Source organism: Juglans regia, chromosome 9, assembly GCF_001411555.2.
Source record: "Juglans regia cultivar Chandler chromosome 9, Walnut 2.0, whole genome shotgun sequence".
NCBI lineage: Eukaryota > Viridiplantae > Streptophyta > Magnoliopsida > Fagales > Juglandaceae > Juglans > Juglans regia.
The window spans coordinates 22,832,618-22,853,342 of NC_049909.1; the positions used below are offsets into that span (position 1 = coordinate 22,832,618).

Below are 20,725 nucleotides of genomic sequence, written 5' to 3' on the forward strand. Positions count from 1 at the left end.
AACAGTTTGAGGATAAAGATCTGTTCTAGCAAGTCCGGCCCCATGATCACCATCCACGAAGGTGAAGCACGTCCCAATATTCCTCTAATGGGTAAATGACAGATTGATCAATTATAATACAAGGAAGTGAAAGAAAGCAAGACATAAAGCGATAGAAAGCACGTCCAAAAGGCCAAAGTTATCGGGAACATATTTGCGGTTACAAATGGATAAATTCCAGGGTAAATAGAAAATATTGTATATAAATTCCACTAGTACGTACTGCAAAAAAAAAAAAAAAATCGCCGGTAGCTTTGCAGTACGTATTAGTGGGTTCTTGACATGACTTCTGTTGGGGAAGAAAATTTTCGACAGACTTTTGAGAAATAGTTGTGCCATGTAATTACTATTGGGAGCATGAAGTACTGGAGGACATGTAATCATTCTTAACTTAAGCTTTGCGCAAAGGCTTTTCTTTTCCTTTTATTCTTTTGAAGTCTGCATGGGCACGTGATCCGGATGTTGTACGGGCCGAGTACTACTAAATGCCTCTTGCATGTATATATAGACGTCGTACAACGTGATTTCAATTTTATCTTTTTACGTACGATGATCATGGCGATCGTGGCATGAAGAGCAAATCTACGTACCCGATCGATATTAATTGCATGTATGTCGATGAGAAAAGGATTGGACATAAAAGTGGAAAATGCATGATAGGTAAAGATGTCTGTCTAATTTCCGTATGTGCAGCGACTTGTAACTATCTAGATCAAGATATTTGTAAGAGGCCGGGCGCTTATGACTTATGTTGTCTCATATTCCAATCTCTGATATTATCTTGATTTCATTTTTATAATTATCAAATCACTTTGATTTGATATTATCTTTATTTGATTTTTATAATAATTAAAATATTTAACTTATCCTAATTCAATATAATTTTTTTATAAATAAATATATGTCTTGTATTCAATAACAATTTAAAAAATAAAGATATAGTCCTTCTAATTTATCTCCTCTTTTATCAACTGAACTATCGCACCCTTTGTCCCCCATACACATCTAATTCTAATCTTATTCCTTCTCATCCCATGGTAGATCAAAAACTGGAAACCTCAAGCCCAAACAAGTCCCAATATTACTAAAGAACTAAATTTTCAAGTCCTTCACGCCTCACGGAACAATAAGGAGTACGATTTTCCTAAATATATATATATATATATATTGGTCTGTGTATATGTAGTCATGTCTAGCTGGGACTTCCTTGCGTGAGAAGGGACCAAAATGTCAAAAGAGGCCATCATGGATAGAATTTAAGACATAATAAGCATTGCAAGAAATAGCCCCGAAACATCGTCGTGGTCTTTTTAGCTGCATTTTTCCTGTTTTCAACATGTTTCACGCTCATGATTATATCCCTTAGATTATTTCTTTCTTCTGAAGAAGATTAAAAGATACCAGCATTAATGAGGCAGCGAGGTAAGGCTTCGATCTGAACTCAGAAGCGCTCAGGGTCCGGCCGAGACTCCATCATTAAAAGACGACTTGGAAGCCGAGCCTTCTTTCCGGTAGGCATGCAGTGTTCAAAGCGAAAACTACCGTGCAAAACCATGATTCTGTACCGTGTAAAAAGGTTAAAAATACAATGCACAAGCTTCAAAGCCTTTCGAAGTGTCAAAAAGGGCCATTACCCACCATGCACGACTCTTCCAGGAAACGTTTGAAGTGAAAAGTTGCATGTGATTACCAAATAGTTTAGAATTTACATCGATATGAATCTTTGAAACTACATATTCAATTAGGGTTAAGTCAGACCCACGTTCTTTATTTAATGAACCTAATTAACCCAAATGTCACGTACATTAGAGTAAGATCAGTACTACCCTGCCTTAACGGTCTGGTGATGACTTTTAATTCTGGATGGTTGAATGTCTCTCTATTCTACTGCATGCTGTCAGTGACAATCTTCTCCACGTTCCACCCCAAAGGCAACATGATATTAGGGACCACATTATGTGTTCGTTAAAGTGGATGATGTCTTGGAAAGAAATTCAGCCAAAATGTAGATGTTCGATGTGCTTTAGATGGAATTTTATTAAAGAATCAAGAGGATTTCATTTAATTTCTAACACCACCTCGTGCTTCAAGATCTCGTTTAAACTTCTACTGCCCTGCACGATGTGGTGCTAGCTATTATTGATCGAGACATGAGTTAGCTAGAGATCGAGAGTGGCTTTGAGCAGTTTACAACTCCACTCCGAATATACGTACGTATTAAGGGTTTGTATATATACATATTATATGACACATGCATGTAAAATATCTCGTATTTAGTAAGGAGGTTGGTAAATTATGTCCTATATCACCTATAGGAGGCAGAGATCATTACCTAGTACTAATTAACATACAGCAGCAAATTGGCGACTTACATCCATGCATTTTTTTTTTTTTCCTTTGCTTTCAACTTGCAATTTTCATACAGTTAAACTCTAAAAACAATATTACAGGTATGAAAAGAGAGAATATATAATGGGGTCAATGAGGGGGACAAGAAGGGAGAAGAGCAGGGATCGATTTCAGGATTTTTAACATGCACGTTTCCTTTTTTTAATTAATTATTTATTTATTTTATGAATACACGTATTCCAACTATTTTCCTCGAGATGTTAAATAAATAAAGTTTCATTATATAAAAACAAAAAATATAGGTTAAAGTCAACGGTCAAAGATCTGTATTATCGTCATGGTCTCCCACACAGACCACACTCCCTCACAAGCACACACCCACATTCTCTTACGGAATTTATAATTATGTATCAACTATAATTTACACCTATAATTTTTTTTTGGACGTGCTTTTCATAAAATATAAAGAAATTTTTTTATAAAATATGGTATGTGAGATGGTTAACAGCAACTCAGGTGAAAATTTTTCTTCTCTCACGCTCACTCACCCAACATTCCCAAAAACCCTCACAGTTACACTAAGCACAATGCGTTCCACTTGGGTGCTGGCCTACCATCACCCTCGGTGCAGCCGTCTTCTCCCATCAAGCGAGGTGATCCCACTATTTCTTTATATATTCTTGTTTCAAATTTTTAAATATTTTCTCCTTCTAAGTTTGCTGGGTTCGTGACCATCCGATCATATTACCGGTCTGGGAGTTTGACTAGTCAAGCAGCCAGGTGTACGACTACACCTGCTATATTAATCCCTATATATTGAGAGGATCTTATCTTACACAACGAAGAGACTGATCAGAAGGTCAAATGTGGGTGAACAAGTGCCGACAGGGGCGGGGCACAGACACGTGGCAAAAGCTTACACTTCCAGCTTGGTGGTGGACAATCAGCTGATGTGGCTCGAAAGCAAGAAGTCTATACTAAAACTGGACCTTTAAAATTCTAAATAGAAATCATATTTGTGATTTTAGAGCGAGAAACTTGTAATTTTTAATAAAAAAAAATGAATCAATATGTAATTTATATGAAAAAAATTATATTTTTTATAGTAAATTTTACTTTATTTTAAAAATTATACAATCTAAAACTATATTTAACATTGTTCAATTATAAAATTCTTTCAAATATTATAATCTATTGCTACTGTTCTATAAATATAACTGTTCATAATCTAACCAAATGAGTTTTCATATGCAAAGAGCCTAATAACTTGATGGCATATCGCCCGGTCTTTCAAATGGGAAACTTGGGTCGAATCCCCCACCCCCTTATAAAAAAAAGGAGGGTTTCTATATGTATTGAATTTAACTCTCCTAAATTAATTACTAGCTTCTTTCCAATTAATTAATCTTTTTAATTAATAACAATAATGATGATACAAGTGTCGGATAATCAGAATGGATAGACGGATTACTTAATCCTATTGTTTTAGGGTATTTAAAAAGCATGATTCTTGTTATTGGAGAAGTAATTATCAATTTACTATAAAAAAAAAGGAAAGAAAGAAAAATGCCCAAAAACATATATAGTATATATAGTACATGATGATTGGTAGATTGGAGAAATGGTCAAACATGTTCGGTTACATATGCACGACATGAAATGGTATGCTAATACGTACCTGTAAGTGTTGACATTGTGGGGCATTAATGCGTGTGTGTTGTGTACAACTCAATTTTTCTTTGACCCAATACAAGATAGAGATATGTTAGGTACCGACTTTTAAGTCATTTTCTACCTCCCACTGCAGCGCCGGCCGGTCATGTTATCGGTGCCGGCCATGAGCCTCCTCCCCTCTGTGAAATGGAGAAGATTTCCTCTTACGTACTCTACTCGCTTTGCCCCTAAATCCAATCAACAAGTCAAGCTCAAATACTTACAATTTGAGATAATCTCTCCCCATTTATGTACTTTCGTAAAGAGAAATACTATAGTTATAAATAGGTTTTATAAAAATAAATTTATAAATTAATATAATTTTATATGATATGTTAGATTTATTTTATAATAAAAATAATTTTATAATATAATATATAATATCAAATTATCTCAATTTTTTTAAAAAAAATTTAAAATATATTTATGACTAAAATATTTTTTTTTACAAAATATGTAGCTTTTGTAACTCATAACTCCCATCCCATTCACGCAAACTTCTTTTCTTTTCTTTTCTTTTCTTTCCTTTTCTTTCTTTTTATGGAAATGATTGGCAAATCAAGAAAACCCAAAACAATTGTTAGTACAAAACGTTGTTAAGGGTCTTGATTAGTACTTCCTCTTCCAAACTGGTCACACATACACGCTAGCTCCGACCAAATAATCCAAGTGAAAGAGTAGGTACAGAACTTTCATTTTGTACACGTGTCAATCAATCAAGTTAGGCAGCCAGCTGGAGCTGTCCGACTTGGATACTCCAACAAGAAACATAAGACCTCCCAATAATTTTACCGTACGCAGGGCACAATAACACATGTCAGGAACGCCGTTTTTCGTTACGGGGAACTGCAATTTGGTGCCGGTAGTTTGTGAGACACCCAGAGTACAAGCACGCATGTAACCGGTGTATCTAGCTGCGTGTTTACCGGATACGGCTGGATAAGATCTAGAATGCTGGGTTCGTAGTTCGTACCGTTGAAACACCTTGAGAAGGTGAGTTCAAAACGGCATCCCGGCTTTGACCAACGGAGAACTGGTGTATCACTTTACTTCGAGTCCGAGAGTGGGATTTTTGCGTGATTGTTTTGTTCGAGTGTTCCTAATATGACCAATGAATGTATAAAACTTCTGTGCTTCTTTATTGTCATGGTCCTTGGAGAAACTAAGTGAGATGAGATGAGAATTTTATGTTTTGTTTTGAAGTTTAAAATATTAAGTTTTAATATTATTATTATTTTAAGATTTGAAAAAGATGTATTGAAATTTGAAAAAGTTAAATTGTTTATTATATTTTGTATGAGAATTTGAAAAATGTATAATGATGAGATGAGATGAAATGAAGATTTTGTGTTTTATTTTTGACCCCAAACCTGCCCTAAAAGATATACAGCTTATTATTTTACACTTGTGCCCTCGTTGAACTGTTTGTTTAGTTCCTAATCCCTTGGGTGAAGGCTGCAGCACAGCCAGCTTCACACTCTGTTCTATATAAACCCACTTACCGTCTTTCCTCCTCCCACACGCACAACACCATCTTCTCTTTTATAACGAACAGTCTCTCTCTCTCTCTCTCTCTCTCTTCCAAAAACTTCGAAACTGCCTCTCTTTCACGGTTCCAGGGAAAAAATAAAAACACCATGCCTGAGGCTCCAAACTGCTCATTGAAACCCACAGACCACAATCTTGCAGAGAAGAACAAGAAGACTCTTCTGTTCATTGAAGATATCACGACCAACGCTGACGAGGTTCAGAAGCGAGTTCTTTCTGAAATCGTCTCTCGCAATGCTAACGTAGAGTACTTGCAGAGGCACGGCCTCAAAGGTCACACTGATCGCGAGACCTTCAAGAAAGTCATGCCTGTGATTGCCTACGAGGATATCCAAGCGGATGTCACTCGTATCGCCAATGGCGACACTTCCCCAATCCTCTGCTCAAGCCCCATTTGTGAGTTCTTGACGAGGTATATAAATGCTACAAGAGTCCTTTTTTCGATGCTCGATTGTTTGTTTGAACTGTTTGTCATTTCTTTGTATAGCTTGGCATTTTGTGAATGATTTGGCTAAATGGGTTGTTTTCTGGGCACTTTTTGGCTTTGTAGCTCGGGCACTTCGGCAGGAGAGAGAAAATTGATGCCCACAATTGAAGAGGACATGGAGAGGAGGTCACTGTTCTATAGCCTCTTGATGCCGGTGATGAGCCAATACGTTCCTGGCCTAGACAAAGGCAAAGGAATGTACTTTTTGTTCATAAAATCCGAGGCCAAGACACCTGGAGGCCTTCTGGCTCGCCCGGTACTCACTAGCTATTACAAAAGCTCCCACTTCACAGAAAGGCCATATGACCCTTACACAAACTATACCAGCCCAAACGAAACCATCCACTGCCTTGACTCCTACCAAAGCATGTATACACAACTACTTTGTGGCCTCTGCCAAAACAAGGAAGTCCTAAGGGTTGGCGCAGTTTTCGCCTCCGGCTTCATTCGCGCAATCCGGTTCCTCGAGAAGCATTGGGCTTCTCTTTGCAAGGATATTAGAACCGGAACCATCAACGCCCAAATTTCTGACCCCGTAGTCCGAGGGGCCGTCATGAAGATCCTCAAACCTGATCCCAAGCTTGCAGATTTCATTGAGGTAGAGTGCGGCAAAGATTCTTGGCAAGGAATCATAACTAGGTTGTGGCCAAACACCAAGTATGTGGATGTGATTGTAACTGGGACCATGTCACAGTACATTCCAACTCTTGATTACTATAGCAATGGCCTCCCCATTGTGTGCACCATGTACGCATCCTCTGAATCTTACTTCGGTGTCAACCTTAATCCTCTTTGCAAGCCTAGTGAAGTTTCATACACGCTCATTCCCACCCTGTGCTATTTCGAGTTTCTGCCTGTCAATAGAAACATTAATGGGGTCATTAACTCTCCCTCCCTGCCCGAATCTCTCAGTGAAAAAGAACACGACGAGCTGGTGGATCTAGTTGACGTCAAGCTTGGGGAAGAATATGAGCTTGTTGTTACAACTTATTCTGGTATATTTGTCTTTTTTATAAATCACTTGCAATTCAAGCATATAGTTTCAAATTTTTTTACCATAGTGGAACTTGGTAATTGTGCTCTAAAATACATCTGATATTGTAGGACTCTATCGCTACAGAGTTGGAGATGTGCTTCGAGTGGCCGGATTCAAGAACAAGGCCCCCCAGTTCAGCTTCTTATGCCGGAAAAATGTGGTCCTCAGCATTGATTCTGATAAGACTGATGAAGTTGAGCTGCAAAATGCAGTGAAAATTGCTGTGAACCATTTGATGCCATTCGATGCAACTGTGGCTGAATACACTAGTCACGCGGACACTACAACCATCCCAGGCCACTATGTTCTATTCTGGGAAGTTAGCCTCAATGGGCCAACCCCAATTCCATCCTGTGTGTTTGAGGACTGCTGCTTGACCATGGAAGAGTCCCTCAACAGCGTGTACCGCCAAGGCCGTGTCTCGGACAAGTCGATTGGCCCTCTAGAGATAAAGATTGTTGAGCCTGGGACATTCGATAAGCTCATGGATTACGCCATTAGTTTAGGCGCGTCCATAAACCAGTACAAGACCCCGAGGTGTGTGAAATTTTCACCCATTGTTGACCTCTTGAACTCGAGGGTTGTGTCAAACCACTTTAGCCCCAAATGCCCCAAGTGGGTTCCGGGCCATAAGCAATGGAACAATCAGGATTGAAGGAAATGAGGGACTGCGCACTAGTAGTCTTGGTAGCTTTCACGGAGATTCACAATAACTGTTTTTGTGATCACGATCTTAGGGAAAAACTATTTATCATTTTTAGGTTAACCTCGTGCTTTTTATGTTTTTTTTTTTAGTCGTTGTCTAATATGCATAGACTTTGAATCATCCCATGTACAAAAATTGTTCCTGTTTCGAGGAAAGCTTCTCTTATTTTCCTTTAGTTCCTTTCTCTATATATGCCAGTCGTTTCAGGCTTCAGCTGTTGTTTCTTGCAATAATCATCATGTTTTATGGGAATTTGATTCTTAAATTCCTTCCAGGAACCATGCCCGGTCACTGAAGTCTCATGGGCTACCTTACCAAAATGGCAGCAAGAAAGCCATCTCCTCTGAACTCGTATATTTTTCTATAATTTTCAAGAAAAGGACACCTACGTTTTCGGTAGTTATTGAAAGATTCAAATCAATAAAAACTTTTAACATTTTTATGAGGTGGGTACTATAACATTAGTTGGTTGTAAAAAATTCTAGGTCTATCATTTTTCATGGACTTCAAATATTGTCAGGAAACAGAAGCATCTGTTTTCCTTTCTTTTACTATGCAAGTGGTCAAATGATCCCCCAAAATAATCACTATGTCCGTTACAAACAGAGAAAGGGACTAAGACCCGGGTGTTCATCAAACTGTTTCAAGAGATGACAATACAGGCGACGAATAATAATGATTGATGCAGCAAAACTGCAGCCTTGCATGTGCTTTGGTTGGTCCAGATAATTAGGGGCAGGGCTTTTTTGGCATAGGAAACCATATAATTTAGTCCTATTCCTCATTAGATATGTCTATAAATAAAACCAGTGGCCCTATCATGAACGAAGAAGAAAAATGCAGAAACGTAATAGACATTGGATGAGGTGTCTATGACCATTTCCAATGGTTGATTGGTAAACTAAAAGAATAGTTGATACGTATTACAATCTCATGCACCGAGTACCTCTTCAACCTCGATGAAGTAGGCTGCAATGTATATGTCAAAATGGCATTGCATGCCATGCTAGAATGCCTTTAGCACACCCATGCATTCAGCGTCTGAAGAACAGAGAAAAATGAATTCCACACCTCTGTGAGTTGTTTCAAAAGTACACTAGGACCCATCTCTGTTCCGGCCACCAATTGCAATGATTTAGCAGGGCATTTGCACAACGAATCAAAAGACAAGAACTGGTGAAAGGGCAAGAAAGTTTTGTATTGGGGTGCCAGGACAGATAAAGTAAGAGTCAGAAGGCTGTTCCCCGGGTGGTTTTGTATGAGAAAACAAACAAAAACAGTTTCTGATTTCTGAAAATGTTCTCAAGGCTATGTCAGACAAAACAGAGTACAGCTCCCCCACAGACAATCCCAGAAAAAGATAAAAGAGACAATTTTGCGGTCTCACAGACACATTCTCAGGCTGCAGATTGGAAAAGCTTCAAAACCACTTACGCCTGAAGATAAGGTCTCTTTTCATTCTCTTCCTGTGGTAGTGCAAGCAACTGTATCATAGGCCTTTGTCTTCTTCGTGATTTTCCATTTCCATTTCCTTACCGAGTCTCCATGCGCACCACACTGCACGCAAATACATCTTCACGCCAATCCCACCCGAATGCAATCGGCGAGGAAATGCTCATTAACCATACATGCAGACCACATATACTTCCCATGATTTAATTAGACAAATAAATTACTTTGATGGAATTAATATAAATTATACTATATATATACACACACACTAGGGAATGCCCTGGGTATGCCCTGGGTGCGTTAGTTCCGGATGCAACTGACTTAATGATTTAAATAAAAATAAAAAGTGAAAAAGTCAGTAGCTTATTTGTTTGATAAAAAAATACAAGATTAAAGAAATACAATAAATCAAGATTAAAAAAAATTTAAACTTCAACAAAGTATCTAATCATGAGGCTATTAAGGATTTTTTGATAAAACATGATCCTTCATTACATTTTACAAGGGAGCTACACGTCAAATGATCAAGGGTCTTAAAGACCTTTTGGTAAAACATGATCCTTCATTAAATTCTACAAGCGAGCTACACGTCAAATGATCAAGAGTTGTAACTTATAAGGGCCTTTTGGTAAAACAAGACTTAACAAAAAAATAAAAAAAAAATTATTATTCACAATTAGATAACCATTTATTATAATATAGTATATATATATATATATATGTTGGGTGCAAGACCCGGCCCTACATCACAGTAAGCCCATGGATGCGAGCCCAAGCAAAAAAGGTCGTAAGCGACGAGGGCAAGGTAAGAAAGGTGAGAAATGGAGAAGCAGATAGGCGAAGGATCATTGATTTTGATCCATTGGCAAAGAATGCATACAGCCCAGCAAGGAAATAAAGGTGCCGTGCCACTGACTCCTACGAGGGTGATATTTTGAGCCATGTGATACATGGTGCGTGGTGATCATGAGGGTGATATTTTTGTATTACAATACTTTGTACTCTTCTTGTTTTCGAAAATAAAAAGCTAACCACTCGACATAATTAAATAGTTTTACCCTGCATACATCCTCGATCTGCATGTGAATAATGCAAAAAGACACCATGCATCTCAACTGATGGACATGACACCTCTAAGTTACATCACGAACACAAAGGGAACAAGATGAAAACCTTTCTCCTGCTCATCACACCCCGCTTTCCAAAAGCGTGAAAGATGCACTAAAACATGTTTTTTTTTAAAGGAATCATGTTAGTCATCCTTCATTTATTATTATATCCTCATCGTGATTAGAGTATTTTTTTTACAGTTCTTTTGCGTGTACATGAGGTTGGGTACATGGGGGAATTGGCTGACTTGCAGATATATTATTAAAAAAAAAAAAGAGAGAGAGAGAGAGAAAGAGGGCAATGTGTATTGAAATCGCAAGTCCAACCAAATCGAAAATTTCGTGTACCTTCCAGGAAAACAAACTCAGCCAAATCCAAGAAATCTAAAACAAAGAAAGCCACCAAATCTACCGTTGTTGTGGGTAGCCGTCGTTGGCGCACGCGTTGTGAGTAGCCAATCAAAGAAAGCCACTGAATCTACCCCAACTGGTGGTCGTCGTTGTGGGTAGCCAAAGAGGTCTGATTCGTTTGAGAAGGCAAATAAGGGAAGTAACAATGTTGGGTTTGTGGTAAACCATGTTCGTCTTACAAGCCTCGGAGAGTTTGGGAGTCCTCAATTTGTAGTTGATAAGCTCATACAAGCTGAAAGGCCTATTGTACTTTTTTTTTCATGAGGAAACATAATATTAATTATTGGCGTGAAATTGATACCAAAATATATAAAACTAGAGAAACAAGTAAATAAAAGCTCATAATGCTTCTTGTTAATTATAGAGTATAAAAAGACTCGCTTACTGCCGCAATAAAACTGGTTAACACATCATGAATCAAACCAATTCTCCATTTATTAATCCTTACACAATAATAGCTTTTATTTATAAATATGGGGGGAAAACTAAAAAAGTCTAACAAATAAAGTACTGGAACTTTGGAAAGACTTAAGAGAGAAGGCTGAGGATGCAATCAAATTAAGCAAACTATCTCTGTTGTTTGACACTTTAAGCTCCAAACATCTTGAAAAGTTAGTAAAATAGTTGGTTCAAGTATTGGATTGTTGCATGGCTAAACGCATGAGAATTCATAAAATGAGTGCTCGGAGTTAGCCTTTACCTTTACAGTCAGGTCTCTGCTCGTTTGATGCTGCGTAAATGAAAATATTTAGGTGTTTAGAGAATGGAACATAGTCAGTTACTATATATGCATTTATAATTTTGATTTTTTGTTTTCTTTTGTAACATGCATTTTTTATAGTGGTACTAGTTTGGTATTTGGCTTTCGTTCTGATGGCAAAGATTCTTCACTTGGATGGATGCATTCTTTACCTATAAAAATGAACGTAGAGAGATCTCTTCTACAATGTGCTTTGTGTTGCGTCGAAGGAAAGGGAATATACTCGTATGTGACAAGTTGAAACCCAGGGAAAGGAATTTGCAAATGAAACACAGCCTTTCATTTATTCACGTGGAGGCCTGTGTGCGCGGATTATCCCTCCCGAGTGCAAATAGATTTTTTGTATTTTTTATTATAATACACTTATCAAATAATCATTAAATACTGTATAATAATTAAAAATATTTTTATATTTCTTGATCCCAATACTTAGTATTAATTTCCAACACATTTTTAATTTTTTAATAAAAATTTATTTAAAATGCGACATGTCAATTGATTGAGTATGATTGAGACGTACGCCCAAAAGACTACATCAGTGTCATTGAGACGCCCGTGAAAGAAAATATCAAATATTGAAATTATTTGAGAGTCCCCAAACCCCACCCACACGCGGAGGATATCTAATTTGTTTCCTAGCAGGGTCCTGGCAATCTGCTTGCTTGGCCCAGTTTAGGACCATCAAATCGTTGTGAACAGTAAATAGTTTTGAAACTTTCCGTGCATGGTGGGACGTTACCATGATTGAGGGAGTGTAATGCTATGCATAATCTATTATTTATTCCTATACATCATATCTATATATTTTTAATAAAATGCGGATTACTTTTTATAAAATATGAGATATTTTTTATAAGATTTGAGGTCGTAATTAATGATTAATGCGAAGAATTATTTTAAAAAAAAAATCAAAACAATGAAAATAAAAAATAAAAAGAGCGACATAGCTTCTTCTACTGTTTGTTTTTCTTTAATTAGGTTTTGTGTCAAGTTCTCTTGATCAATTTTAATTTTGCTCTAAATGAAATTAATATACGGTACACCCGACACAGCTTTCTTTTTTATATGCGTATTGGGCTATATCGACTATTTTTAATGTGCTTCTATATATAAAACTGAGTGCATGCATGCTTGCATATATTTTAGCATTCACTCTGCTAAGATTGCTGATCATGAGCACTACGTACATGACTAGAATACTTTGTTAATATTATCTTAGTGTTGGGAACCGTTGAGCAGTTTATGTGTCAAGTGTCCTCCCAACACCTAGCACTGTTGAATTCATAAATACTTGATAGTCACATAACGTACAGCTATATATATAATATAAAAGTACCGGAAGGAAACGAATAAATAAATAATTAAGTTGGGTTGATGATCATGTTGAAGATAGATAAGTTAATTTAAAGATATTATTACAGAATATGTATATACTCAGTGATCATGATCTGCTCGATCGCCATGCAATTATCATGAGGCTATTTCATGAACTAAGTTGAAATATTGGAGGCCGTGTCTTCATCCTGATTGCACGTACGCTAGCTAGCTGCTCAAAACATTCTTGAATATGGTGATCTAGAAAGGATATTCCTTTTGTTTTCGATTAAATATGGCATTCTCGATCCTAGCCATACGGCCAGAAGAACAAATTAATGCACCATGGTCTTGCATGATGACATCAAGTCTTACTATCAAGATAGACGTAATGAATATTAGATCATAAATATATATAGCACCGATGGAGGCTTTCCTTTTGCCGTAGCTTAATCTATAACTTCTTTAGGGTTTCATGTGTTCCTTTCAATATGGCGTCTGCAATGATGCAACAAGAGATCAAGTGGAATACTGTAAAATAATGATTAAGATTAAATTCACCCAAAATCTGTACGTGGCATGATGCATGCATGTTGATCTAATTCGGCCGCGTTAGGTTTCCAAAATGCAATGCTTTTGGCTTTTTTCTTTTCTACGCTCCATTTTAATGAGTGATCATCAGATACTGATCACTGCTCAGATTCCTTAGTTTCAAAGCATTATTACTCGCAATAATTGTACATTATTCTTATATATATGCTAGCTAGCTGTTTGGACCATTGCCAAGTTATAAAATCGATCATGCATGCAGCTATTGAAAAATCACTCAGAATATATATTTAATGAGGCAGGTTTTATTCACGTATGCATTGGACCATTAATCCAATCTAGCAGGCGGCCTAGTCTGAATATTGCATCTACATTGTGTACGTTTTGGCTTTTCTTTACCTATACTTTCTTAATTAGATTGGATGTCATGATGCTCCATTATTTAAATATTAGTACTGCATGCTGTGCTGATAGCCTGAGATCAGTGATGATCATCTATATATGTATATATAGTCCGCCGGCCAGCTGCTTCAGTTCGTATAATATATATATGATCGACATTTGATGGTCAAAAATTGTTGTTATTCATTACGTTTGGGTTGCTGGGGAGCATATGTACGCGTTTCCCGATATCTAACACTGCAAAATTCACCTAAATCTTATTCTAGATCTTGCTCTACCAAACAAGCGGCCAGCTGCTTTAAGAAATTGATCATTTGTGCTGATGATTGCATGCATGGGATATTAGCTAGAGATCAGGGAACACGATTATGCAATTAGGCACAATACTACTAGCTAGTACTGCAGTCTGCAGACAGACATGATTAATTAAGTTCGAGTACGATATATGGATCATCGAAGAGTTAATTATATAATTAGCCCGAGAAATTACCAGTACTATTTAAGTAGTAGTATTACTAGTGTTACCTGATCATATAATTAATATATATTCTCCTCTATGATTAACCGATTCAAAAGATCAAAGAGCTAGCTACCGGCCAATATTATAAACTTGTCCGATCCTGTTCTTTTTTTATAATAGGGATTTTCGTTTTTTTTTTTAATCTTACCAATTACTAATTTGTCCATGATCGATCGATGTAACAAAATAAATTAGTTGAAGATAAATAATTTTATATCACAATTAGTTGATCATTGACAATATTAAGCTAGAAAATCTTTCTTATAATAAGCATGATATTTATAAAGTATAATTAGACTTTTCCTTCTTAATGATGGGCAAGTTGGTCCCATATATAGAGAGAGATCGAAGTGTGACATCAAATAGATAAATTCTCTTAAAATATATATATATATATATATATATATATTATATATTATATATTGTAAAAACTAGCATTCTCATTAATTTGTAATGTTATTTTCCGTTTTCATGAGAAATATATTTAAATAATATTATTGGTATATAAAAATATTATTCTGTTATTGTTGTAGAATTATTATTATTATATTATCTTTTAACCTAATTTCATGAAAAAAGTTGGCTAGTAATTAGACTATAATTATCTGCATGTACGTCCTCGTTTCCATTCTTGTTCTGTGCATGTAAAAATAATAAATAAATAATTTCCAATCTTAGTCTTCTTATATTTTTCATGGGAAAGATTCAAATTTGTAACCCAATCTAACCTCGATCAACCCCATGCACCTCCTCACACATGCATGTAACAATTATCATGTACTCATTGCCTAGAAATGAATAAAATGATATGCAACAATATTTATGTACACATGGGAAATATTCAAATTTGTAGTACGCAATACATACTCCACCCCAAACTCAATTTAGCCCAATTTCAATTAATAAAATGATGCAAGCCCATGAAAATGAAAATAGGCATTTTAATGAACCAGGCCCAATTCAGCTTAATCTTTTTACATTCAGATCAGATCAGATGTCCAAGACAAATGCCATATCCAAGCTCGTTGTAAATTAAGGCCCGTGGCATCACAAAGACAACCCATATCTAAAAAAAAAAAAAAAAAAAAACCTCCAAATACAAGAATCCAGACTCCTAAAATCCAATAAAACGAGCATAAAAACCAAGTCAGCAGCTTCAATAATAGTAATGTAGAATATTGTAGCCTACGGAGGTGTCCATTTTAAGCCCCGCCCACATCAAAATTAGACGACGCTTTAAATAATTTTCATATTTGGTTTTGCTTTTTGGTGAGCTTTTTTGCAGCTACCTAGCTACCTACTTGCTTCATGTACTTTAATTTCGTGTTAATTTCAACTGTGGTCGAGTTGCTTTTGTTTTTTGTTTTTTTTTAAGGCAAGTTTCATTGATGAAATAGAAGCTAAATATTACAGAGTCTGATGGTAAAAGGAGTTACTTTTGTTTAATATTACTGTCATTCCATTTCATCTTTCATCTTTAATCATACGTCCCTTCGTTTGTCGGTGCCAATAATTATTGTCATCTTTTCCCACTCCTTTCATAGTTTGTACTGCATGCATTCGCAGCCACCGATTTCCGATCGAGTTTGATCACCTGATCAGCGCCAGTCGGCAGGCACGCATATAATAATGAATATGATGGTGGTCGGTCATAGACTAAGGCCGTTTAGCTGAATTGAAACGAGCTGAATTTTTCATAAATAATAACGAATTGATACGGTGGAATGAATTTTATAAGATGAGTTTAAGATGAGTTTAGATATATTTAGATGTTAAATGATCAATTTAAATATATTTATAGGAAGTTGAAAAAAATTGTAAGTCTCACATATAAAAATGTGTTGAGTTGAAAAACGTTGTGGGTCCTACGTGTAAAGAAGTTTTGAACTTAATGGTGTTTAGTGATTTGAGAATTATGTATTTGGATGCATGTTATGATAGGCCTAAAACAAAACCAATTAACTGAGATGAGCTGAGCTCATTCAATGATCCAAAAGAAGTAATCATTCTTTTGGGTATACAGATGAGATGAGATGAAATGAGAAATCTATGAATAATAGTGACATAATTTGTAAATAGAGTCAAATTATGGTTTGAATTAAGATTTTTATGAGATTTTGGGAAATGAGTGAGAAAAAATTAAATTATAGAAATTATAAAATTAAATAGGGTTAGAATATAGTTTTTAATATTATTTTTATTTTAGAATTTAAAAAAATTGAATTTTTTTTGTGATTTGTTTGGACGTTTGGGAAAGTTGTAATGATTAGGTAATAATTAGATGAAAATTTGAAATTGAAAAATGTTTATATTTGAATTATATTTAAATGTTGAGTTGGATTAAGATGGTTTGAAATATTTGTGAAATCAAACAGTCCTAAATAGCAAAAGTTGTTAAGAAAAACAAGTTAAAATTGCTGAGAAACGATTAATGTAAACAACTTACATGCAAAATCTAAATCATAGTTACATGTAACTATAAAAAGACTCATGTAACAAGAAAAAATTTATGTAGCTACAATCTTTGTGCAATGAGAGGAAGTCTGCATAGTGAAACTCTTGGTCATAAAACTTGAAAGGTTTGATATTGCAACAAATCCATAAGAGAATTCACCATGTCATAATCCAATATTTCAAAATCGTCACAAAGTTGTCAATTCTTTTATATTGATTGTGAGAAACTATCATTAAAAGTTACATACAAAACAGATAAATTAATTGCACACCAATGCATTTAAGGCTTCTTCATGGATGTCTGAACTTCCTCCACAAATAGTTGGGAAACTTAAGTATTGTCATCCATAACCACGTGGGTGGCACCATTATCTACAGCAAATAACGAGCATTTATGTTCAATCTAGAAAAGATAAACTATACATATTTTTTAATAAATGATATCCAAACACTATACCTTAGTCTACATTAGAGTCATCATTGTCTGTATTGGTGTCTTCCTCAGTCTCTTCAATAGTCTTCATCGGTCTCTTGGACATTGTCTTCATCAGCCAAATCAAAATCAACTTCAACACTACCATCCGTAGCACAGTCCTCCGAACTGTCGTTGATAAACATCTGCTCATCAAGAATGTCATTAGTTCTCACATTTAATGCAGACGTGGGGACCATCATTGATTGGATATCTTGCCTTAGCAACAGGGATTGAAGGCCATCTTGTTTGAAATGAATGTCATACAGGGGTTAGGAGGATTTTTTGAAAAAAATTATTTTTTATGTTTTATTTGTACGTTTGAAAAAGTTGAACTGATTAAATAATAATTAGATAAAAATTTAAGATTAAAAAATGTTTGTCTTTGAATGATGTATAGATGTCGAAATGAAATGAGATGAATTAAGATGATTTGAAAAATTTGTAAAACCAAACAGACCTAAATAGCAAAAGTTGTTAAAGAACATATATATTGTTTATGAATTAATGTGCGTATCAAGCTACCACTGGTTGCCTGCCTTTGAAAGTGACTTTTGGGCATAATATCTTCGTTTGTTCTTCATATTGTTTCACACTTCATCATCGATCTCAAGAGTGATGAACCTCTCTTCATCAAGTTGAAATTTCCGTAAGGACATTAATTTGTCTTTTATTGCTTCTGCTAGCTGTATACTAAACTTATTTCCATGACAAAGCCAAAAAAAAAAAACAAATTGAGGTGCCACTTTAACGTCATGATGATTACAATATTCATAATTTCATTCATGTTTTCTATCCACAAAACATGCAGAGTAGTGTTACATAAAATGTGAATCTCATATCTCAAGTTTCATTGATCAAATCCAAACCTTTTTCTATTTTCGTGAATGATCGAAGTTATAGGGAGACTAGATATTGGTACAATATACACCAATACGTGACATTTTTATCCATTCGAGACCTCTTGAAAAAGGATTTATATATACCGATCGATCTATCGAATTAAATTAAAATTAAAGAAATAGTTTATACAATCTTAAAATGCTTAATTTTATATAATAAAAAATGATAGACATGATCTGATCAAACCAACCTCATCTCTAACCTGATCTAAAATAGAGAATAAGGATAAGACTTTCAGAATTAGAATATAAAGAAATGTGGTGGCAGCTTATGATCATTATCGTCACTGATGATTCAAGTGCCACCTTATTATTAATTAGTGCTTATCACAAGTCCTTTTCCAATTTATAATTTCTACTGATCCTTCGGTGTTTTACTTAACGAAATAAATGGCATTGAGCCTCTTTAATTAGTACTGTTAATTATATTATATTAATAAACATGATGCAAGTAGTCATGATGGAGACAAGTCATCCACCGTAGATAATCTTGCAAGGCACTTTGGATTGGATTGTATAGTCAAGATCAAATTTGTATAAATATTTTCAAACGTAAATACTCATCTAACCAAATATCTACAGCTAGCTAGCACCAAAGTCTCTCCTACTTTTTTTATTGTATTTTTATTTTATTTTTGAGGTGGACTATCTCCTACTTTCGCCAAGTCTTGAATTACTACCTATTAAACTTGAACCTCGTAAAAAAAAAATAAAAAATAAAAAATAAAAAAAACATAGCCTTTTAAATTTTCTTAAACTTGAAGGACCATTAATCCATCATTTCCATCTATCCGAGCTCGAAAATTTCCATTTAGATTTTTTTTTTTTTCGATATATGGAGAGGAGATTTTATCATTAGTTAGAAATTAAGGTATCATCAATTGATCCAAAGGACCTTGACTTCAATTTAGATTTAAACCTAGATCATGTAAGCTTTCCATATCAGTCAATTTCCATAAAATTTACAAGATATGATAAAAAACCTTTTTCAGATTTTCCTCTAGTTCTAATATTCTTCAAAGATCTTCCGACGCATTTCGATATTTAGGAAGTTGTTCACGTAAGAAGGTACGACAATGTCGTTGCCCATAATATATATATATAGATAAATAATTTAGTTACAATGAAAATTTATAGAAATAAATTCATAAATTGACGTGTTTTAATGTGATATTTAGATTGTAAAAATATTTTTATTATAAAATAAATATAATATATCATGATATACAATTATATCAATTTATAAATTTATTTTGATGAGATTTTTTTATGAGTAATGCTACATACAGTTGTGTAATGCGCAAACACCATGCAACCGCTTTGAAAAAGAGTGAGATACATTATTAAAAAAATAATTTCTTTTCATGTGAGTCGTTTTAAAAAGAAATTAATTTTTTAATAATATACCCTACTCTCTTTCAAAACGATTGCACGATACTTATGTACTCACGATTGTAAATATCATTCTCTTTCTTGTATACGTAACGGTACTCTTTTATTTCGTTGAAGATGCTCGGTCGTATTGATGAATGTGTCATTATTAAGTCCCTTTTTCTAAAAGAAAAGAAAAAATCAGGTGAGAAAATAAAGTGAGATGATAGTAAAAAATGATATAATAAATTTGATTCCCCTTCCTCGATCCCTAAAAGTAAAAACAAAAGACTTCGTGATTTTCTCCGTATATTGAGCTCTGCTCGCTGACATGATTCCTCTTCCTCGCTCATGCACTGGTTAGCCAAATCTGGGCATATACATACAAAATCAAACCACTGTATATCATCCTCATCATCATACACACCAGACCAAATTGAGTGTGAATTCACTTGTTTGCCCTTGTCATGTTTTTCAGTTACCATAAATATCCATATATATGATATGAGATCAGATCAGATCGGGGGGGGAGGGGCCGTCTGTGTGATCAGTTCTCTTCTGGCTTTCTGAGTCTGCAGATGCAACCGTTAGTTGCCCAATATTGTTACTCCACGAGAATCGTTGTCTCTGACCTAAATACCCTTTCCCCGCTTAATGCTGGTTAACTTCGCTTGTGAGAATGGGGTGCAACTGCAACAACTCTCTGGCTTGCATATTAATTAATCTTGCTGTCAACTTTGATCTGTCGTCATGAAATGTGACCAACATCAATATGTTGATCGAATGCACCCTGTTTTGGCTGTAATTTGGACCACTTTTTTTTTAAATAGATATTCATCATGTTCTTCGATCCTTATTTACAATGGTTTTAATAGGTTACGTGACGAGGAGGACACATTCGCATGTATATATATATATATGTATAGTACGGGTAAATGTTTGTCATGGTGATGAAGCTCGTTCGTCATATATATATATATATATATATATATATATATATATATGCATTTGATTTGGCTATAGAATTGACTCAAAACAAACTGATGATGAGGGAATATGCTGGAGAAATTTATAGAATTAAAGAGAAATGAAATGCAGCATTAATCAAGGCAACAGATCAGGAGTACTCCT

General features: G+C 35.1%; 1 protein-coding gene across 1 annotated transcript; it reads left to right on the plus strand.

Annotated features, from left to right (window-relative positions):
* Positions 1 to 5,625: 5,625 nt before the first annotated feature.
* LOC108993317 (indole-3-acetic acid-amido synthetase GH3.6-like) lies at positions 5,626 to 8,091 on the plus strand. The gene is made up of 3 exons (XM_018968200.2): positions 5,626 to 6,061; positions 6,200 to 7,131; positions 7,241 to 8,091. Exons 1-3 carry the CDS (start codon positions 5,739 to 5,741, stop codon positions 7,825 to 7,827), a joined length of 1,842 nt encoding a protein of 613 aa, XP_018823745.1. The 5' UTR covers positions 5,626 to 5,738; the 3' UTR covers positions 7,828 to 8,091.
* Positions 8,092 to 20,725: the final 12,634 nt, after the last annotated feature.